Below are 26156 nucleotides of genomic sequence, written 5' to 3' on the forward strand. Positions count from 1 at the left end.
CTTTCACCGGAAGGAGTTGAGCGAATCGCGCAGAACAAACAATCAACGGGATCAGCGTGTGACTACCATCAATCCAGTCTGCTACACGGAAGACTCACTCGGAACAACTTTTGCTTTTTGCCTGGCTGGGAGGTGTGCGACGTAAAGCAGGGCAACCACACACACCATGAAGGTCAGTCTCTTCGCCCGCTCCTCCCACAATCCTCGGCTGGCCAGGGCGGCTTCGTGCTAACAATGCAATTCTTGCAGGCCCTCAGGAGGAGCTTGAAAAATGACCGAGAGAAAGTCAACCACATATCAATAACACCAAAGTCCGCGGTCGCGATAGTGCCACCAAAGAAGGTATGTAGCCATCGTCCAGGACTCCCACATCCCCGAGGGGTGTGCTGACAGGTCGTGATCATTCAGGTAATCCGTGCGTTATATGACTACGAGGCGCAATCGAGCCAAGAATTATCTTTTCAAAAGGGCGACTTTTTCCATGTAATTGGCCGAGAGAATGACACAGATTGGTACGAAGCATGCAACCCAGCGCTCCCCGATGCTCGAGGACTGGTACCAGTGGCCTTCTTTCAAGCTTTGGGGAAGACCGAGCGGGATAGCGGACAGTCTGAGGAGTCACCACAAGCTGTAAGGGCTCCGGACCATGATTCTGGATACTCGGACACCTCCGGGACTTTGGTTGGGACAGGAACAAACACGGCGCGCTCATCCAAGACAATGGGCAAGGGATCGGGGGCAATGGTATATGGGATCGTGATGTACGACTTTGCTGCGGAGCGGCCGGACGAACTAGATGCGAAGGCTGGAGAGGCAATCATTGTGATTGCGCAATCGAATCCAGAGTGGTTTGTCGCGAAACCAATTGGCAGATTGGGCGGACCTGGATTGATTCCAGTATCCTTTATTGAGATAAGAGACATGACTTCTGGTCAAGCGGTCACGGATGCACAAGAGGCCGTCCAACGAGCAGGTGTGCCGAAGGTCGAGGAGTGGAAGAAAATGGCTGCGGACTACAAGAATAGTAGCATTACGCTGGGGAAGTTCGAGGCGGCAAATTCTCAGCAAGGATTGGAGCAGAGTATGGACCGAATGAGTTTGCAGCAGGGCGCCCGACAATCTCAGCAACCGAATGGCTATGTAAGTTTGCATGATCTCATGGTCCAGCAGTGGCTAATTGATCCAGCAACAGATGAGACAATCGCAACAAGTCAGGCCCGGCCAACAAGTTCAGCAGAATCTCTACGCGGCAAAGTCAAACTCTCAGCTATATGCGCCCATTTCTGCCCGGATACCACGATACTGCTTTGCCGAGGACAAATATTGGTTTGTGATAGAGGCAGCGCTGGAAGATGGCCGGCATTGGGAGCTGTCCCGGTATTACGAAGATTTTTATGATTTCCAGATTCAGCTTTTGACTGAATTTCCTGCGGAAGCTGGTAACACGGGAACACAGAAAAGGACGCTGCCATACATGCCTGGACCCGTCAATTACGTTACTGATGCGATCACCGAAGGAAGACAACACAACCTGGATGCGTATGTCAAGAATCTTCTCACCCAGCCACCGTACATTTCCAGGTGTACTTTGGTAAAGCAGTTTTTTGCCCCTCGGGAAGGTGATTATGAGATGGAACCAAATGCTGTGAACGAGGAATATCGATTGTCAGGCGGATCACAGCACTCGTCTACAGACTCTCCCACAAATGGAGCTTCACGGCAGTCTTCTCGTGGTAATTTGAATGGTGGAAACTATGCAGGCCTATCGGCTGCACCTGCCCGTAATGTCCCCCATCAAAGAGGTCAGCCGTCACTCTCAGCTAATGGCATTTAAGGAGTTACCCGCCAGACTTCATCACTTTCTCAACCCTCATCTACTTCTCTCTCTCCAGGTCTAAACGGCCAGCAGCCAGCAGCAATGAAGGTTAAGATTTACTTCGGTGATGATCTTATAGCTATACGGGTCCCCACAAACGTTCAATTTGATCAACTTTATGAGAAGATTCGAGAACGGCTGAAGATCCCAGAGGGAGAAGAGATTGCGTTAAGATACAGAGATGAGAGCAGCTCAACCACCCCCAACCTGATAAGCGACAAAGACTTGGACACGGCCATCGAAAGAAACGATAAACTTATCATCTACGTCGATTAAATTCATTGTGAGATCAGCTGTGGCCTATGGCCTGCGGCTCACAACCACTGCTGGCAGCTTTACCACCGGTCGACGTCCGTTCGTGACGAGCTGGATTGGCGGGATACCACACTCGCTATATTCGATGAAGCGAGACCGTTCAAACCGCATACCTTACTTACACTTCTTAATCTGCTTCGGATGTAAGACCTTTCACGTGGGGTTGGTAATAGCTACTCACGCAACCAAATCCACGCTCATTGAGCCTTCTCTTAGCAGATTCCTTTTTTCTTCGACAACAATTTTAGGGGAGGAGTGAGAGAATACAGGGGATATCCGCGGCGTTTCACGGTGTTTAGTGTGGGCACGTTTTCTCTTAGTCGAATGAATTGCATACTTCTGGACGATGGACATACCAAGGTTTCTCTTTTGTTAGGCTGCGAAGCAGGATGGAAACTATCATGAGCGCGTATTTGGACTACGTTGCGTTACCTGACGAGATATGAGCTACAGGACAGGTAATTCAAAAGCAACTATGAAAAATACCGCAGTTCCAATGACCTCGCCTTGGTGACAGAACATGCCCAGCTAATCTCGGCAGGGAGAAGTGTATCTCAGGGGTTCGCCACACCCCTGTCGCCTCGTTTTTGATGCCTTTTTCAGCCACGATTACTAACCTCGCCTACCCCGGCGGCTCCATCATGCCACATTCGCATAACCCAACATCATCCCCAACTACCCTCCCTCAATCCATCCCTCTATACCCCAATCCTCTCCCCTATCTTCGACCCCCCTCTGTGCCCCACATCCAAACATCGAAATGCCGCCATTGCACTTGCGCCAAGAATTCCCAACCCTCAAAGCCTTCAAGGAGGCGCTGCACGCCTGGGCCATCGAGGCCCATTTCGAGCCGCGGATCCTGAAGTCGGATACAGGAAGAGTGCGCGTGGGCTGCAAGAGAGATCCGAACTGCCCATTCGTTATACGCTGTAATTGGGAGAGGAAGAATGGGAGGGAACCGCTGGCACGGGTGACGGTGTTGAGGGATAGGCATACGTGTTTGAACGGGCTGGAGTGGAGTGGCGGCGTGCCTGGTGGTGGTCCTGGAGGACCGCTTCCGATGAATGGTGTTGGTGCTCAAGGAGGCATGCCGGGTGGCATGAATGGGATCCCTGGGAGTGGCGCGCCGCAGTTGGAGATAAGGCAAGATGAGGAGGGGAATATTGTTGGTGGTGTGAGGGTGCTGGGCCCGATTAGTGATGGAAGGGTCCCGAACCCAAATGAGATGGGGAATCAGGTTGTGCCTGTCTTGCCGAAGGTGCAGAGGAATAGTGCGTCGAGACTGCCGTTTCTGATGGAGATCCTGCCAAGGTTGATGAATATCTCGAAGGAGACGACGCCGGTGGAGATTAGGGAGTGTCTGTTGAGGGAATATGGTGCGGAGGTGCATCTACAACAGTGCAGGAGGGCGAAGACGGAGATCTTGAAGAAGAGGCAGCAGGAGAGCGGTGAAGGGTCACAAGAAGGGATGCAACAACAGCCTCAGGATATGAGGCAGGGTCAGAGTCTGGATGGACTGGGGAGTGAGGCTGGTGGGGATGGGAACAGTCAGATGTTTGGGGATATGAATGCCAGTGCGATGAGTGTTAATGGGAACGGCAATCCGCAAGGGAGTCCGCAAGGCTTTCAGCTGCATACCGCGTCTGGGGTGGTTATTCCTCAAGTGCCTACGAGAAGGGAGGCTGCACTGAATGCGGTGGGCGAACAGCCGGTGAGGTGTCCGTATTGCATTAATCATCGGTGGATGAGGAGCATCAAGGACGCGGTGGAGCATATGAGTATGCATGTTGTGGTATTAGAATAATCTCGTCCAATATTGGTGAACTATTATCAGGCCGAGGAGATCAGCTCGCACTGGCTAGGATAGAGCCAAGTGGGCGAGTAAGGCAGGAAGCGGACTTCCTTCATCAGCCACGCTGAGAATGAACCAAGGTAAATTCCACAATCCACTTCACCAGAAGTATGCTAACATTTCCACAAGCCAAATCATTCATCTTATCGGCTAGATTCCTCCACGCCCTGGAATTAGAGTTGCTTGGGACAGGGAACTTGCGATTATCATAGCTGTGTCCTTTGATCAATACTTACAAATCCTAAGCCTTGCAGTCAATTGATGATGTTTCGACTTTGACGAAGAGAAGAATATTCCCTCAGGAAAATTGATGGTCTTGATACGGTAGCGTGGAAGAAGTACTTTGCGACAAGACATCGTCCCGGGGCTTCTGAGAGTGAAAGCAGTCTTCGGTGCAAGCTGTCTTCGTCGAGCCTGAAGATCTTGCACTACTCTGGACCTTGCAAGCCACTGAATCTTCAAGCTTGTGGCTTACGGTAAGCTTAGCCATCCTCGTCTCATTGATATCCTCCATCATCTCTCTCGACATTTCTTCGTCCTCTTCTCCTTCCAACAAGCTTGACTGGGCGACTCCCAGGGCATCCATCATGTAATCTGCTTTCAAGAACCTCAAATGGCTCAACGTCCCGACCAAGCTCGGTTTCAGATCCCTCATCCTTTCCAAAAGCTTCTTGATCTCTTTCTCCTTGTAGGGCTGTTTTACCGTGGTCCAAACGCCACCTGTTCGGAGCTTCTTGAAAATTCGGTCAATCTTTCCGCATTCGTAGCACAATGGCCAATGATCTTTGCTGTGAGTCTGTTGACCTGATCGGAGTATCGATGATTTGCGGCGTTGACGAGGGATGCCTGGAGGTATAGTTCTTCCAAGAAAATTTCCAAATCATGAGCTAGGTCTAGAATGTCTGAAGATGCATTGGCCAAGGCGTTCCCAACCTCGTATAAAGATTTAAAGATCTCATACACCACTTATGCCAATTGGACAACTGCGGCAATTGCGCCCACTACTTCAAGGCCCGACATTGGTGGCACTCACATCGGGACGTTGCTAGAGGCTAGAATACGAACAAAAGGTGATCGGCTTGGGAATGTCCTGTCGCATGTAGGAACATTCTGCTGAAGGCATTGGATTTAGAGAGGGGATATCTGTGAGATTTCTCGAGTTGAGGAGGGCTGAATCAACGCGAGGCTGAAGGGCGCAGCTCAAAGCAGACTCCCACAGCAGCTGTCAGAGACGGGCGTTGTACGACAGCGGATAGATTGCAGACAGGCTATGGGCATGGCTATTGGGATATTGAAAGACAGCTGATATCAAAAACCATCAAATAATGCAGATGCTATTCGATCAAAACACTTCTACCCCAATGTGCGGGCTGGAACTACACAGTTGTGCATACACTCGTATGAATTGGTTTGAGGAAAGAGTTCCCTATTGATCTCAAGATGTTGTCGTTTGTTTGAGGGTTGGAGTCAACTTTGACATTTGAAGTCCGATGTTTGAAAAGACTGTACCCGTTCGAGGTTAGCGCCCTGTCAGCGCCATCTCAGGGGGCTGCGCACGGACTTTGGCCCCTAACTGCCGAACCTCACTTCAATCCGATCCACCCTTGTGGAGTATATCAAGCTTTTTATTTCTCAGTCTGCGGTACTACGAAATAAAGATAGGCAAGGCATCCGGGACCGGCTGGGAAAGAATTGTCTCATGTTGACATCGAGTTGCAGTTGCCACGCCGAGCTTGATCAAATTCTTGCATTTGTAGGAATGCAGTAGCTCGCTCCCCCACTGAGGAGCTTCCCAAGAAGAAACTCCATTCTATTGCAAAACAGAATTGCGTATATCCATCGGTTGAAGAACAGTCACCCCCCAGAGCCTGTGAAAATGGCTTCACGAGCAACGAGGCTTTTCATAACACCCACCAGATTTACGAGTGCACGAAAATCTAGGGTTATCTTCCGGAGGGGAAAGAGTACCTCGGCATTACCAAAGCCGGCAACATCGCCATGGCCTCCTGCTCGAGCTGGATTCCTGGCTATAGCCATTGGGGGGGCTGGATTTGCGGCTGGTATTACATACAATAAATCCAGCGGCCAAGATATCAACTATTCTCGAGCCTCCAAATTTCCGGCTCCAAATTATGGGAGTGTCAAAGATATGCAAGCAGTAAGGGTCAAAAAGACGCTCGAAAATTTGTTCGCTAAGTCCGGCCAGGCTATCAAGGAGATTCGTTCAGTTCTTGGGGATGAGAGTCTCAGTACAGACGACGAGGATCTCAAGTTACATGGCTACTCAGAATGGTCCCCATCAAATATCGATACTCTCCCCATTGCCGTTGTTTACCCAAAATCTACCGAAGAAGTGTCTCGTATCATGAAGACATGCCACAAGTGGAAAGTCCCAATCATAGGATATTCCGGTGGCAGCAGTCTGGAAGGCAACTACTCCGCTCCCCATGGAGGGTTCAGTGTTGATTTCATGCATATGGACAAAATCGTGGAGTTTCACGAAGAGGATCTAGATATTGTCGTGCAACCATCGTGCGGATGGGTGGATCTGAACACCAAGATCGCTGACAGGGGGTTGTTCTTTCCCGTTGATCCAAGTCCTAGTGCCAAGTTTGGAGGAATGGTAGGGACAAACTGCTCTGGCACAAATGCTGTCAGATATGGCACGATGAAGGACTGGGTACTGAACATGACGGTTGTTCTGGCTGATGGAACGATCATCAAAACAAGGAATCGCCCTCGGAAATCCGCGGCTGGGTACAATTTGAACGGTATTTTTGTTGGCTCTGAGGGGACACTTGGCCTAATTACCGAGATCACCTTGAAGCTGGCAGTTATACCCAAAGAGTTTAGTGTAGCCTCTGCGACATTCCCCACCATCCGCGACGCTGCCAACACAGCCTCTGCTGTGGTACGTGCAGGAGTCCCAGTGGCTGCTCTGGAATTCCTAGACGAGGTCCAGATGGGAGTGCTGAACAGAGGCGAATATACTGCGCCGATTGTCTTTGAAGAAAAGCCAACTTTGTTCTTCAAGTTTTCGGGAACGAAGGCTAGTGTTGCAGATAATATTAAGGAAGTCGAGGCAATATCAAAATCACATCATGGAGCGGCATTCCGATTTGCAAGGGACAATAAAGAGCAAGATCTTTTGTGGTCAGCGAGGAAACAAGCGTTGTGGAGTTTACTTGCCTCTAGGCCTGAAGGCACTGAGTTATGGACGACCGATGTTGCGGTACCATATTCAAAATTGGCTACGATGATTGGTGAGTCCAGCAAAGTCAATGTCCCGGCTTTAGCTTACACAATACAGAGACCTCAACAAAGGGTCTGAAGGATCTCGGCCTGTTCTCATCAATTGTTGGCCATCTGGGCGATGGCAATTTCCACGAAGCGATAATGTACCACAAGACAGATCCCGTGGAATCGGCTGCAGTTGAGAAACATGTCAAGACCATGATAACACGTGCCTTGGAAATGGATGGAACATCAACAGTAAGTGCCACTTTCAACTTTGTGGTTTTGCTCAAACTAACGTCGGCCAGGGCGAGCATTCGATTGGATTCTTCAAGAAGCATGAGCTCCTCCAGGAAGTAGGGCCAGAAATCGTGGCAGTTATGAAGAGCATTAAGCAGGCGTTGGATCCTTACTGGTTGTTGAATCCGGGAAAGATTTTCGATACACCAAGTTGAGGTCGATAGATTACTATCTGAAGAGGTGCTAGGCCAAAAAGGAGCTTTATCCTCGTACAGGCAGTCGTGGATATTCTGCGTCCTCTTCTTGAATTATCCAAAATTTCCACTTCTCTTTGGACGAGAACTCGTCTACCATTTCTTTGGAATATTTCATGAGCATCGCTGAAGCCTGACATAGAGTTTCAATTTTTGTATTGGGCATGAATAACAATTTTACCGAGCGACCTTAATCTTTCGTAGTGAAGTTGACTCTCACATCTCCCTTAATCGAGTATCAAAAGCCCCACAAAATAACAAAAAATCAAGGGACTCCAAAAAGAAAAGCGATTAAAGTAGCAAAACATTTCGGCACTAGTTAATCCTTCCCTCCAAGGTTGCCGGTGCCTACATCTGCCCTGGATTTTCAGGAAGAGTTTCAGCTCGAGGACTATTTCTCTTCTTGACCACTCACCGGACACTCGCTAACGTACTTGGGAAAGTAACTTACCGTTCAGCCACGAAGTCAGTAAGTGATCGTGATAGCGAAATTCCTTATGCACATATGACCACAGCCCGTATTTCACTAATCTCATAACATGCCCTTGATTACTTGCACAATTGTATTCGCGTTTTATACACGCTCGCTGAAGACTGAAGCTCCCCTTGAGCAGAACATCTGCAGGCTCATCATATCTGAGCTTTGCCAGAAAAAACAAGAGCAGTCATTTTCAGGTTGCAATTTTAATACAGCCTGGAGTCCTGCGCTTAAATGGAGAACTGGAAAGTCATTGTGACAAACGAAGGTATACAGGTGTTTACTTGGAACCCCTTAAACCCCTGGAGCGGGGCCAAGACGCTAATCCTAAGCGAGCACGCTAGCCAAACTAGCTCAGCCTCGTGAACTTCCAGAAGACTCGAACCATGATTACAGATCTCATACCAGCCTCGCCTTTCATTACGAAATTGCCATCTGCCTAGTACGTCGACCCGGCATATATCAAGGCCATCTGGCCACTCGTTCAAGATGGCTTCCTCATCGCGTTCAGACCCTCCAGAAGAATCGACCTTCACAAAAATGAACGAGAAGGACCCCACGTTAATCGGTGAGCACTGCCAGTACGCATACTGTAACCAACTTGATTTCCTTCCCTTCCGCTGCGAATCATGTCGAGGAACCTTCTGCCTCGACCACCGATCCGAGACCGGCCATAGATGTCCGAAAGCTGGAGAATGGGCTGCGCGGCGGCGGAAGGCGAATCTGTCAACACCCAGCCTTGGCGCCGGGAGGTCAATGGCTGAGGTTGAAAAGCCTTGCGCATCACCGGCATGCAAGACAGTAATCGGCACGAGCCTATCTACGGCGGTGCATTGCCCGACTTGCAATAGAGACTACTGTCTCAAGCATCGATTAAAGGAAGATCACGACTGCAAGAATCTCATCCCGATCGGTGCCCGGCCTAGCAAATTCAACAGCCAAACAGAAAGTGCCCGAAGCGCTTTTGGCAAGCTGAAGGCATGGGGAACAGCACAAAAGGCCAGCGTATCAAGAGCTCTGCCAAAACCGAAACCAACGTCCGCAGCTGCGAGGCTGGTGGCTACAAACAATCTGAAGAAGACGGCAAAGGGCGACGACAAACTCCCTCCGGAAAAGCGTGTATATCTGTATGTTGAGGCAGAAGCGGCAACAACGAAATCAAAGTTTCCCGAAGGAGCCTTTTTCTACTCGAAGGATTGGGTGATAGGCAGAGTTTTGGATGCGGCTGCTAAGAGCCTACAAGTACAAAATGTGAATAACCAAGGGATGGACGAGAAAGACAAGCTCAGGGTATTCCACGTTGAGGGTGGAAGGTTGTTGGAATTCAATGAGAAAGTTGGCAGTGCACTTGTCAGCGGCAACCGAATTGTGCTGTTGAGAGGAGTGGGACCACCTGTACCAGATTTGATTGATCTAACAAAGGCATGATGGAATGCGGAGTGAGCTTGATAGCCCTCCAAGAAGTTCTCGCGGGATTCGCATAGCGTTGGAGTTTGGGGATATGTTGAGGATATGGGATATGCCGACCGGCTTGTTGTTGCCCTACGATGACATAAGTCACGATTTCATGACCTGCATTGCAAATAGTATGCATTTGCAATGATTCAAAATTTTCACACTTTTCTATTCATGGATTCCAAAACCAGTATCTCAGTGGAACTCGCGGGACGCCCCACAGCAACCTTGGCTTTCTTGTTCCCTAAATCCATGACAATGGAAAAGAGGGTTTGCAGATTGTCCTTTGCAGACTTGGCCGACCTGCAAATTGCAGCACCGTCGCCCTCCGTTTCATCCTTCAGAAGCCTTGCGGCGAGCTCCGCATTGAGTTCTTCCTCCTTTGCTCCATTCAACAGCTGGTTGATCCTGCTCAACCGAAACCTAGTACCTGGAAGCCAGTCAGGCGCTTCAACGACACCGTCCTTATGCTTCAGTACATAATGATTCGTATGCGTAACAATCACCTCTCTGTTCATCTCCAGTTTGACCAAATCCTCAGAGCTGCATTCAAGACCAGTACCTCCAGTGGCATCACCAACTAAGATATGGCAAGCACTTGCCACTCCGGCTTTCTCTAAAGTAAGAACAGCAGCTTCTCGCGAAGAACTTTCCATCACGGTCCGTAGTGCGAGATGGCACGGCAACTTGTCATATGAAACTCCATGCGCTTTAAGAGCATTGAGAGTGCACCCCACACCATTGGAATTCATTCCTATTTTCCCGATGATACCAGCTTCTGTGATCATTTGGATATTCACACCATCTGATTTCTTGATTCTCAAACAGATGAGATTTTCAGCTTGCCTTTTGCACCAGTCGGTCAAATGTGGAGTCGGACATGAAACATTCCAATCCCAATTCTGCGCCAAAATCGAACTCTTCGCCCCCTTCCACGAAAAAGCAGTACACCCATCATTGAAATTCCCAAAGGCGACTTCAGTCCGAACATTCAGGGCTAGAATGTTAGGATACGTAACTTCAGCTCCTTTCGCCACGCCTTGCATCTCCTCGATATACTGAGGCCAATGCTGTTTTAAATAAGGCTCGTATTTTAAGGCGAATTGTTTTACTTCTTCCCAGTCCATTTTACATTTCGATTGGAAGAGGTCCTTGTAGAAGGTGATTGAGCGGCTGATTTGAAGTTTTCCTTTTGAGCCGTGATGATAACCCACTTCCTCGGGCGTGCCGGAGCAGAGGACGTCAAGCATCCTGGGTTTGAGAAGGGATCTATACTTTAAAAGGCAATTGAAAATCGAAAAAAGGATATACACAGTGAAAAATGGCAAGATATCAAGAGGATTAAAATAATTAGAGTTGTTGGATTTAGGTTTGGTACGAGTAGTGCTGAAGCTACCCTAACCCCGCGCTGTGGCTTAGAAATCTTTCAACCCCACTTTTGCCACAATGGCAAATACTCGAGTCAATTACAATAATGTTCTTGAAGATCGGAAGGATTATTTCTCTCTTTGTTAACTTAATATCGGGCTATACGGCCAAGCGGCAAGGCCAGGTAGATCATGTGGATTTCAGGAGGTTTCCGGAAGGACCAATAGCAAGGCTTCTCCCGTGGCTGAAAACCGTGCCGCCCACTTGCACAATCATCTTTCATCTCAGTGGTGAAGTCCTCTTCTTGAAACAAGAGATAACTTTTTCTTCACAAATCTCTTTGGATTGCTCATCAGCATCTTCTTCTCCGTTTTCTCCTTTCTCTCCGCGTCACACTCACCCCATGGCTTCACCGCCAATAATCCTCTTCCAACCACCACCCGGCATCATCCTCCTAAACTACAACGTCCGCCTTCCCTCAACCGCTCAATCTCCCAGTTCCGGCATCCCGCAAACCTACCTTGATTCCCAAACGGTCCGAGAAACCGTCTTCGTCACAGAACAAAAAGCTGTCCCGATAAAATACCAGCAAGATCGAGACGACACCCGCTCATTCTGCTGGGCCCTCTACTCCTCATCTCCAGTTGCAAGACCTATTGGTACTATCCGTCTGGTTCCTTATCCGCATCATCAGCATCCAGCTGAGGGAGCAAGATTTGAGGCTCCGGATGAGGAACCGGAGGGTTTCAGTCAGATTATGTTGTTTAATATGCCACTGCCAGAGTATGATGTGGATAGGAAGACAAGCTTGCATGATGGGGTTGAGAGTTATATTAAGTTGGGAAGGCTTTGTGTGGTTAAAGAGGAAAGGGGCAAGAGATTTGCGGACTTGTTGATTAATGCTGCGCTTGATTGGGCGAAGGCAAATGCTAGTGAGCTTGGGAAAGGGGTTGGAAGTGGAGTGCCGGAGTGGAGGGGATTGGTTTGTGTGCACGCTCAGGAGAATGCGGTGGGTGTTTGGGATAGACATGGGTTTGTCACTGATCAGGGGATGGGGTGTTGGTTTGAGGGTGGGATTAGACATGTGGGCATGTTTCGAAGGCTGGTATTAGAAGGGAAATGAGGGTACACTTTTGGGACATTTGAGATATCGGAGAACATTATGGTTTGCGCCACTTCATTGTTCTTTTGTATCCACGGTTGAACGTAAAATTGCAATTTCCACCATCTCCCTGGCCGAATCTGAATCTACGCCTGTGTAAGAGCATCCACGAGCTCAAAGAACCACCACTAGTTGTACAATGGATGGAAAGGAAGTTGAGCCGGTCCTGGTTTAGCGAATACTCTGTTCCATTTTCGATGGTGGACCCAGGCAACTTGTTGTGCACGCCAAACGCCTCGACCGAAAGTCGACTCCTCAATTGGTTCATCTTTTGACACCCATTCTTGGCCCCCTAGGTAAGATGAGTTAGTAATTACTCGGTACAGAATGTTCCGAGGCAGTTGAGACATTGTCTTGGGTGGAAATCACAAAACAGTCAAAATTACGAAAGGGATTCTCTCCAAGTACATACACTCCTTAGCAGCAAGTTCCACCATTCCACCGAACGTCGTCTTATCTGGCTGACTTGCCGAAAAGTGGGGCCCCAAACCAACATTGCAGACCTCCTCCAGGGATATTGTACAACCGGTAGCAACAAACAGCTTGAAGATAATGTTGAGGTGCTGTTGAACAAGCCCGTAAGTCATGAGCACCTAATCCCCAACAATCGAAGTTAGCATACCTCAAGTATTCTTCGGGGTAGAATGTTCCAGGGGGCGTTGAACAATACGACAAGAGAGATTAATACTCCAAGCATGTAACTTACGAGATTCAAGCTTTTGGCGTAAGGAAATGTGGCTTCGTTCAACAGGACCCGAAGATCACCAAGTGCACGCCTCAGAGTTCTTCCGTCGTTGATAGTCACTGGGTCAGTGGGGAGTCTTTTGGGTCCTTCGTTAATGGCTGAAATTCTGAATGTAACTTCTCTGGCATTCTCCTTCACCATGGGACTGATGTGTTTTACCACTTTCGGAATGCATCCAAAGGCATCATCAGGCACACCAGCTCGTGATATCTCCGCATAGACAGCAAATGACGAATTTTGATAGACAGCGGCAAGAGCATCGCCAGATACCTCTCTATTGACGAATAGTAGACCGAAAGGGGGGAGAGTATGGCTTCGCATGCCGAAAGCATTGATATTAAAGTCATATATTCTAGGGGAACTGGTGTCAAGAGGATCTTCAGGAGGCTGGTTTAGACGGCGGAATGTTTGACGCTCCATAGTCAAAGTTGTCTCAATGATTTTGGATTGGACTTCTTTTGGAAGATCAAGAAATCGAAACGGAGATGGTTCTGTAGAGGCGTCGAGATCGGTATCAGGCGTTGGGACGGCAAGCTGGCCAGGCTTGGACGCCCGTGCGGCAAGTGTGCTGAACCCTGTTATTGACAGTTAGTGACACAGGTACAGTATGCTAAGTGGGGAATTGTACAGACGTTCGGAGAACATTATGAGGGTGTAGTGGGGAGGAAAATCAAGAAGATGTAGTGGGACCACAAGGTGCGGTTGTGCACCCCCCACTCGTCGGGCTGCCGTGTCTCACTTTTGGTTTTGCCTGCCGTGGGAAACTTTGATCAGTGGCAAGTTAAGATAAAGGCTACAACACTGCGAATGTTGACGAGAAATGGCGAGGAACGGGAGAGGCAAGGACCTAAATTATAAGTACCTTAACAGAAGGCCGACCAGGCAGGAAGGACCGGCGATGAGTCACATGACGGAACACACGTGACACCACTCCAGTAAGAGGTTTGTGCGCAGGTTAAGCAAAAAAGTGTCTCGTGGTGGACCAGAACACCGGCACTCATTTTTAATGTTCCAGGTCATAGTTGACGTGGGGGTATACAGGAGTCTAGTATTTTAGAAGATTCAAGATTTTGGAACAAGCAGACGTCGAATGTACCACAATTCGACGAACGATTCCCGGGGTAAGTATCGAGAATGATCCGAGTTGACTCGGGACATTGCAATTCAACTATTTTGAACGCTACGTGCGTGGTCTACATACCTGCGGTGTACCCTTGTGTGGTGTACTAGCACAACCTAATTCCTCCCCAGCAACCTCTACTCGTTGGCTCGGCCAAATTGATGACAACGGTATTATGTCTCCCCAGGAGTGTCCCAGATATGTGGGTTAAGAGCCATTAAAGTATCTCGGTCTCGGACTTCTGCAATGACCAAAGTAGCCCCCAAGTTCAAGATATCCCATCCTCCTTAGACAAAGCCCCTCCACTTGCGACACTAATCAAATCATTCACCAATCTTCGGGTAGCTCGACTCTGAGGACTGTCCCCATCAGGAGCGTTCAAAGGTTGCGTAATCTTGACTCTTCCCTCGCCTCCTAATACAAAAGCTCCGCAAGCTATCCTCACAATTTTGACTCTCTCGTCTGCAATATTGAGAGCCAGGTGGGCCTTAATGTATATCGTTAGAGCGTCGAGAAATGGATTGCCTCCCGGGCCTTGCTTTCCAATCTGCTTCCCCATTGTGATTATTTTTGGTAGGTCCTCCCGTGCAATCTGAATGTCAATCGTCTTGAGAGAAGCAGATGCATCAGGTAAATCAAAACTAAGAAAGACGGCCGTTTCCTTGATGACATTTCTCAACGATCTGCTCCTCTCTGCCACATCCAATACCTCACCGTCCTCTCCAATTGAGATATCTGAAAGATACTTCTCAAAAGTATCCGTCAAATGTGTGCTCGATGGGCGAAGAGCTGAAACCCGAGCGTCGAATGTTGTAGAGAGGTAATCCACGAATGTTTCTCGTAGAGGCCCAGGCATCTTTGACAGCAACAGGGGAAAATGCTGAAATCCATCATCTTCCCCCCTAGCACTATCCACGGTTTCGTCAACCTTGCCCTCTTGTCGAGCTCGTAATAGTATCGCTCGATATGCCATTTTCTCGTACGTAACCGTAACTAGCACCCCTCTGTTGATCGCCAGGCTTGTAATTGTATCGTCATTCCCTATATATGTTTCGTCTTCCACAGCCCACGCCTCTTCCTCCGGCAGAAGCTTCCATGTTACAGTGTGCAGTGCTCCTACACGCGCGAGCACGTTGTCATCTGGTCCCAGACCAACTCGTACCCCGCGCAGTACCTCACCGGCAAGGATGTCTCGAAATCGTCGTGCATGTTGGTGTAGAGCGACATGATTGAGTAGCAGACTGCTACCCGTGAAGAGAGGAGAGATTCGATAGAGGGAAAATGTGGTGTTGTAAAGAGGGTACTGCTTATTCGGGCTTTCTGGAGCCATCGTGGCTCGAAGGGTCTTCTCCGCAGATGACAATAGACCCCCTGGCTATGTGCTTGGAGATATACCAGTTCTTGTCGTATGAAGACAAATCAAGACTATGGTGTGGAGTCTTGTGGACGCAGTGCAAGGCTGATCCTCGTTACTTGTGCATTGCAAGTCGAATCGACGCGTTTTCGACGCGTTTCGGCGATTTTCGACAGAAACTTGAATGCAATTTGTGGATCATAAGAAGAGTGAAATTATTCAGTGAAGTCTGCCTTGACAGGTGGATGTTGAATGGTGACGGGTTACTGGAATGTTGGAGGAAATTCGCTAAAGGAAGACCGCCTCCAGCTTTTAAGGTTAATTCAACTTCATGCCTTCTAATAACCTCAACCTTTCGGAGACATGCTCCGTCGGCACTCTAAATCTATCTCAATATGATATCCTCGAGCCTTTGCCAGCATCTCCCCATTTTTAACCTATCGTACCCATGTATTCGGGAGGTCGAAGTCACTTTTTAGCCACAACGACGAAGAAACACGAATGTTTTCGTTGGACAGTGAGCATACTACCATTAGTCTGCTCGGTGTCACAGAACTCATCACCAAGCCAAAAACCGCCGCGGAGATACAACACAGCATCTCTTGCAAAGCCAGAGCTCTGTCACTCAACTCAACTGTCGCTGTTTCAAGGGCCGTCAAGGCTCTGAGGGGAACTCCGGCTCCAGCGAGCATTTTGCATTTTTCCAGCCGCGGCTCCACCACACCGCCTCATTCTGAACGCCACAGAATCCTTCAAATTTCTCTGGCGCGAAACAAAGAACTCGATTGGCGATCAATCGTGTAAGACACGGGGAATTCGCCCCAACGTTCATCCGTACTGCCGGGTTGATCCTCGAATGGTGTTCTGACCGATGCAGGACGGATGTTTCTGTTTCCTGAAATACGAGAACCTGCAGAATGAGGCTTTTGGGAGCCTTGCAGATATTGAGAGCCCATTCTAGAGGAACACTTAATTGGCCGCGAGGAGAACGTTCCCCATGAGCCTTGCCTCACCAGGTACAGGGACATGGAGCCTTTCAATATTGAGCGCGGCAAGTCAGGCACCTCATGATCTGATCCTCTGAACATGACAAATCAGTTCTCAATGGATATAATTAGCCCCCGATGCTTCCCCCTTTCCTCGTATGCTCTCCAGAGATCTATAGATCACATTCATTCAGAATAGTCACCAGCATTTTCTCCACAAACTCTTTCGTTTAAGCAACAAAAATGCATCTCTTCTCAGTCTCTATCTTACTCGGTTCAGCCTGCTCTGTTCTTGCTGAGCTATCAGCTGGGCAGCGCATAAGCTTGACGGCATTAAAGTCAATCGTCGAGCGGCAGATACAATTGTGTACACCAGTCCCACCACCATATACCTGCGAACATTCCTGCGGTCCAGGAAACATTGAATGCATCTCATTCCCCACCTGCTACAATCCAAGTGCTGGGGAGACCTGCTGTTCCAATGGAGGTCCGTTCTCCCTCCCTCTTGTTGACAAGCGCCACTAATTTATTATTGTAGATTACTGCCCGAAGGGATACTTCTGTACAAATGCAGGCTGCTGTCCTAACGGGTCTTCACTCGCAGAATGCGGTGCAGCCTTTACCTTGAGCATCATTCCACCTCCCACCGGATCGCCTAGTTCTCCCAGCCCATCGTCTACGAGCTCTGCGGTCACTACAAGTAGCTCTTCTAGCTCTAATTTGACTCCCCCTCCTTCTTCGACCCCGACTCCGACTACCCCAGCCAGTCCAACCACTCCCTCGGCATCCGAGTCACCTAGTCCGACGAAAGCATCTCCAACAACTACACCCAAAATTGCAACACCTTCTTCGAATTCGACGAGTACGTCAACGCCGGCCGTTTCAACTGTACAACCGGGTGCGGCTGGAAAGACGTTTAGTTTCAATGTCATTCACGTAGCTCTCGGTTGGTTTGGTGTGCTCATTTTGGTGCTGTAAATAAATCTGCATTGGAAACTCGGGAATGACGTATAATTTCGGAAAGGAAAGATATGATGCAGAACATCAGGAGTCAGCATTCAGGTCATGGGCCTCGTTGAAATAGGCACTACCAACACACAATGAAAGTTCCTCCAAGATATAATGCTATCCTCTGTAAAATTTCAAGTCTTCTGACCGAACATGCTTTTTAGATTTTCGGGAGCTGCCGGGTCCACGGGGGATCTATAAGTTGACCGAGGTCTTTGGAACCCAAGAGGATCTCGTTGGAACCATTCCAATCCCAACACGTTATATTACCCATGTTCTAGTTGAAAATGCCACATACTCCAAGAAAGTTTTACTGAACAGGTCTTATGGGCCGACTTCAGCTGCCTTTCCCCGCATCCGATAGTTGATTACTGATCATTCCATCGGCACAAATTCTAAGTCCATCAGCTTCGACTTACCCCAGATTCTCGAAGAGCCTTAAATGCTTCAATCGCCCTGGTTCAGCTGAATTTGAGAGGAAACTGACCCAAAGCCAGGGGTGGAACGTTTTCCCTGGCAACATTTCCGTCAAAATCAAACCAACCAACCCCGACTCTAACTCTCACGAACGGCAACAAACATGGCCCAAACTCCCAGCACTAAATCGCAATCCTTCGAAGGAACACGAATCACCGTCGAATCAAGCAAGCCCTTCGACGAAGTCATCACAACACTCTACTCATCCATTGGCTCACCTTCGGACACTGGAAAATGGATGGCCATCGCCAAGAGCATCAAATCGTACTCCGATGAAGCCCGAGAAGAGTTTACGTCTGCTACAAAAAAGGCAGTTGGACCTCACGGCTTCATGATCTTCCAGGTATGAACCTCACTCATCCGCGTAAAGCGCCAATGTTGATAAATTAGGTATTCAATCACGGAGCTTGGATCCCACTCTTTGGTGTCGGAGGCGGTCTCAAGATGACGAGAATCATCCTCGGCAATCCTCTCATTGCAATCACGATGTTGATGAGAGATTTGACTGCGGGTCTGTTTGTACCTGTTGAGATGTTGGTGATTGAGAAAGAGAAAGGCGGTGGGACGGAGGTGTTGTATACGCTGCCGAGCTGCTTAATTGCAGGGTTGAATAAAGATGAGGAGTTGATGAAAGCTGTGAGGCTTCTGGACGGGAAGTTGGAGGGCTTGGTGAGGGATATTCTTGCTTGATGGCGGTCGAGATTTGTATTGCATAAAAGTAATCTCATAATATGGCTTTCTTCACTAGTAGTCTAGGTGCTAGACTATGCAAGCCCAAAAATATATACAATAAGACAACGACGACGAAGGGCTTCCTCTTACCCGGTCCGATCCTTCTTTTCACCACACACAAGTACCATATTCATTAGCCCTCGATGCGGCAACAGGAGCAGTTGGGATTGTAATTGTTTGAAATGTGCGGGATGCAACATGATGATGAGTCCTTAAAGAAGTAACCGCTCCAGCGCCAGTCGAAGATACAACTGATGAAGACGATGAGGACGATGAAGATGATGTGGACGGTGTGGGCGATGGGGGCGATGGGGACGATGAAGACGATGGGGACGATGGGGACGATGAGGACGATGAGGGCGATGAAGCAGTCCCAGCTGTGCTGTCCCCTGAGCTAGCACAAGCAAAGCTCATCTTGCTAACAGGAGTACCAGAAGCCAATGGTTGACTGAGATCCCAAGTCATGTCGACATACGGCCAGCAGACCTTATTAGTACCCACATTGGCAATATCACCACTGACAAAGAAGCTTGTTGAGCTGGTTGGTGAGCCAACCTTGGCACCAGTGCTGTCGACGAATTGGAACGAGGTTCCAGCATAAGTCCCAGAGCAGCCAAGAGGAACTGGCTGACAATCAAAGTTTGTAAGCGTTTCCCAGGTGACCAGAGCGAGGTTGGGGTTGAGGGTTGCAACATGGACATTTTGGTGGTCTTCGGTGGTGGAGTACGTGATCCAGTTGACCTGTCCATCACCGTTGTGCGCGCCAACTGTGGATGAGGCTTCAGCTCCAGTGAGGGTATTTTTGTCCGACATAGTCGCAATAGCGACATTGTGGTTCAACCAGCGGGGACTGCATTGTGTATATGGAGTTCCAAGCCAGGCATTCTCCGTCAAGTCGAGAGCTCCCCGTGATTGCCATGCGAAGATGTATTTGGTGGTATCCGGGAAGAGTGCCAGATTTGAATATGATCCAGACATGCCTCCCATAGGTTCTCCGCTGCAGCCATTCGTGGTGTTTTCGTTTGCAATCTTTACCCCGGACATGTATTGTGTCTCAGTGTTCAACCAGATATCGCCTTGATCCTCGGCACAGATGCTGGCAAACGGTGCGGCATCAGCAGCCTCCAGACCAATACCCGTGTTGTGAGAGCAACCGAAGTCACTACTCGCCCCGGTGATGGTTTGTAGAGCTCCTTTGGTGTTGACGTATTGGATAGAGTCGCCGAAGTGACCAGAGGCATCACCAGTGTACCCTGCACTGTCAGCTTTTCACCGTGTTAGGGGACATGGATAATAATTACCAGTAACAACAAAGTAAGCACCGTAGAGACCAGCAGTCTCCGAGTAGACCAAGTCTCCGTTGGCATCAGTTGTAGCAGTCAACTTGGGACGATTAGCATGTCTTGTTATTTTATATTAGAGCCATACCATAGTATTAGGGTGAACACCTGGGCCATTGACAGGAGTTCTCCAGCTTTCCACACCATTCGTAACTCGAATGATTGCTGTGACATAATCTCCAGTGGGTGGCAAGTTAGTTGACCCTGTTGCATGGATCGTTACCATTAACGCAAACCCATCATTGTGGGCTACAAGACCTGCAGCTTCATAGCCCGTCGTTTCGTACGCAGTGCCGACGGCTTCAAAAGTCGTGAGATCGACTTGCTGGACAATGACACTAGCATATGCAGCGTCAAGGTAAGCCAAGTATGCCGACTTTCCATCTGGGGAAACAGCGAATGGTGTTCTTCGATGGTGAGGAAGTCCAGTCCAGTAGGCCTCTTTGATGGGATCGAAACTGCTCGGCAGGGCAAGAGAGTTGGGAAAAGAAGTAAGAATAGGATCAGCAAGGACACCAGCGCTGCTGCCAAGCAAAAGACAAAGGGCAGATGTGAAATGCATATCTTGAAAAGTAAGGACTGACCAGAGCACAAGCGCTCAATATTCGAAAAGAATGTAATGGCTTTTGAAGACCGTGAGGAAACAAGAACGAGATGATACTCCTCATTATATATGCAATTCAGTGAGACTAACAAACAATGTACGTTATGTCTGAAACGCAGGACAAGAGAGTGGAGATTTAGGCCCAGGCCTCGCCGCGCCTGCAAAAAGCTTTAAAGTCTATTTACTCATCTTCCTCAAACTCTCTCGGAAAACCTCGACGACCTTGGTGTGCTAACACAACTTGCAGGCCATCTCAAAGCCCTGCAATTTGATGTCATCAGGGAGAGTGGGAACATGGTGACACCTGAGACACCATGAACTGCTGAATCATAAGGGTACGAACTGGCGGAGCAGTTGGTTCCACCACTCAAAATTTTCGGAAACAAAATTGAGTTGAAGGGCCCACAAGTGATTTCCGATGATAATCTGATTGAAACAAGCGAGCAGCGGGGGACCAGGGACGAACGTTGGAAGCGGCAAGCTCCATTCAGGGGTTGCACGGCTCAGAGCCGAGGACCTCAATTTTTGGGTTTTCAATGTTCATTCCCAATCGTCCGAAACTATCGTGTGGTAGGTCAGGTCCATCCAGTAAGAGGACTAATTAGAAGGACTTGTCATTCATTTTAAATACATGAAAACAGGGTATCACCCCATGAACGCCATCCGAAGCAACAAATGCGTATGCTGAAACTCATAATCATCCCTTAAGCAGCTATCTCTCCATGCAAGCGAACTCTGTAAATGCAGGTATATCCTACGTTCTCTCCGCCCCAGTTGCTCTTAGAGCGAACAATGATTTTGTTCGTGGCGGCGCCCAAAGCTTTCATGTCCAACTGCACTGGGAAGGACTGAACATTTTGATTTGATTCGATATCGTAAGTGAAGGAGGCAATACGAACCCAGCCGTATGGAAGGGACACGTCAGCATCGACACCAAACATGTCGTCTGACATTGTCTTGAAGCTGCTGTAGGTTTCCAATGCACTATCCATGAAGGCAAAGAGCTCCATTTCTCTTGGAGCAGCTCCTGGCTCAAGTGCTGCCGACGGCGAAATATGCTCAACGACAACTTGGTCTGGGTAAATGGTGCTGGCCATGATGACACCGAGACTCGTTCCAAAACCATCGGCATCGTTTGAAGGGGAGCACCAGCAGTCGCCATGTTCATCCCATCTTGTAAGTGCAGTCTCCGGGGCTTTGGGTGCTGGGACGGAATTGAGCATCATGGCTCTCATCCATCGGTTAGGGAACCAGACATTCTGACTTGGAAAGATGTAATTTGGGGATGTGCTGTAGGGATCGATGACTGCACCAGTGCCTTTGGAGAAATGGTTGACGCGGGTAAGGCCATAGTTGACAGTTTGTTGGAGGTTTGATCTGGCCAGAGCTTCGAGTTGTGCATGTGGAAGGAGCTTCCTGACAACTTCTTCGGCAATGGCCTTGACCTCTTTTGCGGTGAGACCGGCAGGGTCCTGATGAAGCTGTTGAATTAGGCGACTTGCGTTCTCCAGCTTCTTCGTTAACTGGTTCATTTCCAGTTTGATTTCTTTTTGATTGTCGTCCCAACTTTGACGAATAATTCGGAGGATTTCTGGCTTGGAGGCGATATGGTTGTCTTCGAGGAGGCGAGGAAACTTCTTGGCAAGTTCATCCCCCAATACTGCAGTCATCTTCGCTTGGTTGCTCTTCATGAACTTTTCATACTCTCTTCCGGAAATCCGTTCCACGTCTTTGACAGAAAGACTAGTGCCTGGTGAAGTACTCTTGCCATCGGATCGATAGGAGATGAGAGTTTGGTCAGATCGAATCTTGCCTTGAAGAGCATGCCAAAAGTCGTCAGGAATGACAAGATTTCCGTACTTATCCTTTTTAACCAAGAGAGCATCAGGAATCAGTTTTTCGAGTTTGGCGAAGGTTTTCGGATCAATTTCGGAGTGGGTTTTGATCCTGGCCGCTTGATATTCGAGATCATTCAAACGTCGATGAATGTCTTTGATTTCAGCAGGATTAAAGTTGTCGAAGGGGTGGCGGATTGAATATGGGATGAACTGGCCAATATTGTGGGTGATGTCCATGCCATAAAATTGGACATCTGAGTTCCGGAAGGCCATAATGGCCGTGGACGCGAGGATGGCAATGACGACCAAGGTGCCAAGTTCCTTGCCCAACGAGAGGAAACTGTGTAACGATTAATGGAGAGCCGAACAAACCATATATAGGAAGCTTACAATTTACGGAAGGACCAAACCCATCTGCCAAAAGACACTGCCCAGGCCCAGGATGCCTCTCTGGTATTCCAGATGTCTGCTACTGTCGTCTGACCACGGGCTGCTCGTGCCTCGATAAGACGTTGACGAGCTAAGGCCGCGAGTTCTTGACGCATAGCAATTTCTTCTCGCTCAAGTCTGGTGTCAATGCTCATGGGAAAAGGACCCGAAGCAACCGACTCGCGCTCTTCAGGAATCTCTTTTAACTCGGGAGAATCTTGGACAACTGAATCATCGATAGCAGCTTGATTGAAGATACCACTCTCATGATGGAAGCTCCGGTTTGCATCCGATTGAACAGGCGTACTTCCACGGCTGTGTCTTCCACCACGGCCAGCAGGCGTACGAGATCTATTTCCTGCACATTTGGTCAGTAATATCCATTTTCAAGCTGCAAAAACATACTGTCTGAAGTGGTTGTTTCTGGGACGGGATTGAGAATTCCTCCAAGAATGTTGTTAAGTTGCTCTCCAACCTGAGCTCCAGCTGCTCTCGCAGGTTCTGGGACTGTATTGGTGCCATAGGCCGTGCTTGTTCGAAGGCCGACCGCAGGCAGTGGGGCATTTGCAGTACTTCCACCTCTGCGGGAGGCACGTCTCGGGGTTGCAGGGATATCAGCCGTTGAGATAGCAGGGGAAGCACCTCGATCGCTAGCTTGCCTGCTCGTGGCACGAGTGCTGCGTCTGGTCGACATTGTAGTTGGAGGGAAGTGACGGAAATCGGATCGAGGAAGGTGGTCGAGCGGCGTGTAATCGGAGATGCTATGGACTGAACTGGAATCAAAGTCTCCCGGTTCGGAATCAAGGCCTAATGAGAAGTGTTAGCAAAGAACACAGCAAAACAAATCACAGAGGGAGCTGACGAGTTCCGTGCAGTCGATAACTGAGGGAGTCAATGACGCGCATTTCTTGCCTCGAATGATTTTTAAAGAAAGAAGAAGAGGAAGATCGGAAAAGAATCTTGGAGCAAAGGTTTTGTGCGCTGAGAAAACATTGTGCGAAGAATAAGCCCACTTACTATTGTCTTGAAGCTATTCACAGTCGCTAACAATAGCAAGCTCCAAAAACCACAATACTCCGCCGGAACCCAATCCAAAAAGCTGAATTACGCGTCCCAATCGAAACCCCCAACTACTATACTTGATATTATGTCACAAGCGCTTCATGCGCAGTATTGTATCGATTGTTCAGCGATCGAGCGCAGGGTGGTGAAGTTGACCTCGAGTCGCGACGGGAGGGGGCGACAAGTGCAGGACAATGGGAGGCCATTTATTGCTATGGACATGCAGCTGCCCAAATAAATTCCTCGGCGAGCACAAGCAATGTTAACAAAGGTAGCGGAAGGGGCTTTTTCATCTTGCGGATGTCCGAATGTGGTTTGTTTGCATTCTTGCGATCATGGCCTCTGCAACGCGAAGTGCTGCTTCCTTGCCAGTGGCTGGTGGCTGGGAGCTGGTTTGGTGGTGGCGGGTGAATGAGGCTGGTGAAGCGGCAGCGAGGCTGAAACTTAAAATTTGGCGGTGAAGCTGACGCTGTCACTTCCTCAACATTGCGCAACGGCTTATTGCTTTTCCAGTGACACACATCTGCAAAAAGAAGCAAGAATAGCGTGCGGGCACCAATTCCATTTCTCCATCTGCTGATTGTCTCATCAGATCTGATGTCTGTAACCGCAACCATGGTGACGAGTCTGGGACCCAGCAGCCTGTTATTTTCGGGGATTTTCTGTTACGAGGGAGTCCCTGGAAATTTTGTGTCCGCCCACCATCAAGTCCCCTCGTATTTCTTGACCGAAGAAGAACATCTCACAACCTCAGCACCTCTGATTCCTCTCTTCAAATCAATCGCCTTTCCACAAAGCAAAAATGACGGTTGGAACCGTTCTCATCACGGGGTAAGTTAGTTTCAATCTATGCCTTTGCTCCATGAACTTGTGAGGGCTGGCTCTTGATCTGCCCCACCATCCATGCGCCAAAATGGTTTAGAGGATGCTAATAGTAAATGGCACAGAGGCACCGGCTATATTGGTTCATTCACCTCTCTCGCTCTCCTCGAGAATGATTATCAGGTCGTGATCGTCGACAGTCTGTACAATTCCTCAAAAGTCTCCCTCGACCGCATCGAGCTCCTCTGCGGCAAGCGACCCGACTTCTACCAGGTCGACATCACAGATGAAGAAGCATTGGACAAGGTCTTTGCTGCACATCCCAATATTGACAGTGTTATCCACTTCGCTGCTCTGAAGGTAAATTTGGCCCAAGAAATCAGACGAGAGAACTGACTTGTGTCTAGGCAGTTGGCGAATCTTCAGAGATCCCTCTCGAATACTACCGAGTCAATGTTGGCGGAACCATCACTCTACTCCGCTGCATGACCAAGCACAATGTTCCAAATATCGTCTTCTCCTCTTCCGCGACCGTCTACGGCGATGCGACTCGAGTTCCCAATATGATTCCTATTCCCGAGCACTGCCCAATTGGCCCAACCAACCCATACGGACGAACCAAGAGCACAATCGAATTGATCATCACGGATCACATTGATGCTCAGCGCAACAATGCTAAGAAGGCGGGTAAGCCATTCGAGCAATGGAACGGTGCTCTGTTGAGATATTTTAACCCGGCTGGATCACACCCCAGCGGAATAATGGGCGAGGACCCTCTTGGTGTACCATTCAACTTGCTCCCATTGTTGGGCCAAGTTGCTACTGGGCAGAGAGAAAAATTGTTGGTCTTTGGCGATGGTACGAGAAGCCACTGGCAAACATAACACAAGACTAACCTCTCGTAGACTACTCCTCCAGAGACGGTACCGCTATTCGAGACTACATCCACGTTGTCGACCTTGCCAAGGGCCATCTTGCAGCCTTGAACCACCTCCGAGAAAAGAAACCCGGTGTTCGAGCCTGGAACTTGGGCTCTGGACGTGGCTGCACGGTCTTCGAGATGATCAACGCATTCAGCAAAGTTGTCGGCCACCCCTTGAAATATGAGATCGTTGGACGGCGAGCAGGTGATGTCTTAGATCTCACTGCCAACCCGGCACGTGCGAACGAGGAATTAGGCTGGAAGACAGAACTTACGCTCGAGGATGCTTGCGAGGACCTCTGGAGGTGGGTCAGCAACAACCCACGGGGCTATCGCCAAGATGCTCCTGAAGCATTGATCAAGGTCGTCAAGGAAAGCAAGAAATAGATCCGGTATCTTTTCAGTACTTCGATTGGGCACTTTCTTCTTAAGCCATGCATATAGCATTAGCATTCATCATATAGATAGTTCTGCTTTATTTCG

At 48.9% G+C, this 26156-nt stretch overlaps 14 protein-coding genes across 14 annotated transcripts; 8 read left to right on the top strand and 6 right to left on the bottom strand.

The window, feature by feature from the left end:
* Positions 1–234: 234 nt before the first annotated feature.
* Positions 235–2152, top strand: K444DRAFT_627503 (uncharacterized protein; the record flags this gene model as incomplete). Its single annotated transcript, XM_024882809.1, has 4 exons — positions 235–342; positions 409–1140; positions 1193–1802; positions 1893–2152. 4 exons carry the CDS (start codon positions 235–237, stop codon positions 2150–2152), a joined length of 1710 nt encoding a protein of 569 aa, XP_024739499.1.
* A 1136-nt stretch (positions 2153–3288) lies between these two features.
* Positions 3289–4193, top strand: K444DRAFT_345973 (uncharacterized protein). Its single transcript, XM_024872068.1, has 3 exons — positions 3289–3462; positions 3522–4123; positions 4173–4193. Exons 1-2 carry the CDS (start codon positions 3391–3393, stop codon positions 3993–3995), a joined length of 546 nt encoding a protein of 181 aa, XP_024739500.1. The 5' UTR covers positions 3289–3390; the 3' UTR covers positions 3996–4123; positions 4173–4193.
* K444DRAFT_345967 (uncharacterized protein) lies at positions 4141–4820 on the bottom strand. The gene has a single exon (XM_024872067.1). It carries the CDS (start codon positions 4696–4698, stop codon positions 4342–4344), a length of 357 nt encoding a protein of 118 aa, XP_024739501.1. The 5' UTR covers positions 4699–4820; the 3' UTR covers positions 4141–4341.
* An 826-nt stretch (positions 4821–5646) lies between these two features.
* K444DRAFT_661720 (uncharacterized protein) lies at positions 5647–7960 on the top strand. Its single transcript, XM_024886616.1, has 4 exons — positions 5647–5705; positions 5763–7306; positions 7354–7535; positions 7586–7960. Exons 2-4 carry the CDS (start codon positions 5920–5922, stop codon positions 7730–7732), a joined length of 1716 nt encoding a protein of 571 aa, XP_024739502.1. The 5' UTR covers positions 5647–5705; positions 5763–5919; the 3' UTR covers positions 7733–7960.
* Positions 7961–8738: 778 nt separating this feature from the next.
* On the top strand, positions 8739–9677 carry K444DRAFT_524488 (uncharacterized protein; the record flags this gene model as incomplete). Its single annotated transcript, XM_024874355.1, has 1 exon — positions 8739–9677. One exon carries the CDS (start codon positions 8739–8741, stop codon positions 9675–9677), a length of 939 nt encoding a protein of 312 aa, XP_024739503.1.
* Positions 9678–9769: 92 nt separating this feature from the next.
* Positions 9770–11066, bottom strand: K444DRAFT_345997 (AAT-domain-containing protein). The gene has a single exon (XM_024872069.1). The coding sequence runs from the start codon at positions 10952–10954 to the stop codon at positions 9863–9865; it is 1092 nt and encodes a 363-aa protein (XP_024739504.1). The 5' UTR covers positions 10955–11066; the 3' UTR covers positions 9770–9862.
* A 502-nt stretch (positions 11067–11568) lies between these two features.
* K444DRAFT_483482 (uncharacterized protein) lies at positions 11569–12177 on the top strand (the record flags this gene model as incomplete). Its single annotated transcript, XM_024873048.1, has 1 exon — positions 11569–12177. A coding segment is annotated over one exon (609 nt), but the record flags the coding sequence as incomplete, so codon positions are not given.
* Positions 12178–12397: 220 nt separating this feature from the next.
* Positions 12398–13861, bottom strand: K444DRAFT_346035 (uncharacterized protein). Its single transcript, XM_024872071.1, has 4 exons — positions 13842–13861; positions 13612–13730; positions 12923–13554; positions 12398–12827 (listed from the first exon to the last, which is right to left on the bottom strand). The coding sequence occupies exons 2-4, from the start codon at positions 13622–13624 to the stop codon at positions 12600–12602; spliced, it is 873 nt and encodes a 290-aa protein (XP_024739506.1). The 5' UTR covers positions 13625–13730; positions 13842–13861; the 3' UTR covers positions 12398–12599.
* Positions 13862–14082: 221 nt separating this feature from the next.
* K444DRAFT_610648 (uncharacterized protein) lies at positions 14083–15747 on the bottom strand. Its single transcript, XM_024879788.1, has one exon. It carries the CDS (start codon positions 15427–15429, stop codon positions 14368–14370), a length of 1062 nt encoding a protein of 353 aa, XP_024739507.1. The 5' UTR covers positions 15430–15747; the 3' UTR covers positions 14083–14367.
* Positions 15748–16470: 723 nt separating this feature from the next.
* On the top strand, positions 16471–17722 carry K444DRAFT_346017 (uncharacterized protein). The gene is made up of 2 exons (XM_024872070.1): positions 16471–16926; positions 16978–17722. The coding sequence occupies exons 1-2, from the start codon at positions 16683–16685 to the stop codon at positions 17415–17417; spliced, it is 684 nt and encodes a 227-aa protein (XP_024739508.1). The 5' UTR covers positions 16471–16682; the 3' UTR covers positions 17418–17722.
* Positions 17723–18027: 305 nt separating this feature from the next.
* K444DRAFT_525254 (TT1751-like protein) lies at positions 18028–18614 on the top strand (the record flags this gene model as incomplete). The annotated part of the gene is made up of 2 exons (XM_024874429.1): positions 18028–18267; positions 18315–18614. The coding sequence occupies 2 exons, from the start codon at positions 18028–18030 to the stop codon at positions 18612–18614; spliced, it is 540 nt and encodes a 179-aa protein (XP_024739509.1).
* A 150-nt stretch (positions 18615–18764) lies between these two features.
* Positions 18765–20558, bottom strand: K444DRAFT_524385 (uncharacterized protein; the record flags this gene model as incomplete). Its single annotated transcript, XM_024874351.1, has 3 exons — positions 18765–19909; positions 19958–20039; positions 20085–20558. The coding sequence occupies 3 exons, from the start codon at positions 20556–20558 to the stop codon at positions 18765–18767; spliced, it is 1701 nt and encodes a 566-aa protein (XP_024739510.1).
* Positions 20559–21304: 746 nt separating this feature from the next.
* K444DRAFT_627513 (uncharacterized protein) lies at positions 21305–23561 on the bottom strand (the record flags this gene model as incomplete). The annotated part of the gene is made up of 3 exons (XM_024882810.1): positions 21305–22778; positions 22829–23225; positions 23273–23561. 3 exons carry the CDS (start codon positions 23559–23561, stop codon positions 21305–21307), a joined length of 2160 nt encoding a protein of 719 aa, XP_024739511.1.
* Positions 23562–24731: 1170 nt separating this feature from the next.
* K444DRAFT_524301 (UDP-glucose 4-epimerase Gal10) lies at positions 24732–26060 on the top strand (the record flags this gene model as incomplete). The annotated part of the gene is made up of 4 exons (XM_024874348.1): positions 24732–24760; positions 24877–25111; positions 25159–25609; positions 25657–26060. The coding sequence occupies 4 exons, from the start codon at positions 24732–24734 to the stop codon at positions 26058–26060; spliced, it is 1119 nt and encodes a 372-aa protein (XP_024739512.1).
* Between the last annotated feature and the right edge of the window lie 96 nt (positions 26061–26156).

This window comes from Hyaloscypha bicolor, assembly GCF_002865645.1.
Source record: "Hyaloscypha bicolor E unplaced genomic scaffold K444scaffold_53, whole genome shotgun sequence".
NCBI classification, from domain to species: Eukaryota; Fungi; Ascomycota; class Leotiomycetes; order Helotiales; family Hyaloscyphaceae; genus Hyaloscypha; species Hyaloscypha bicolor.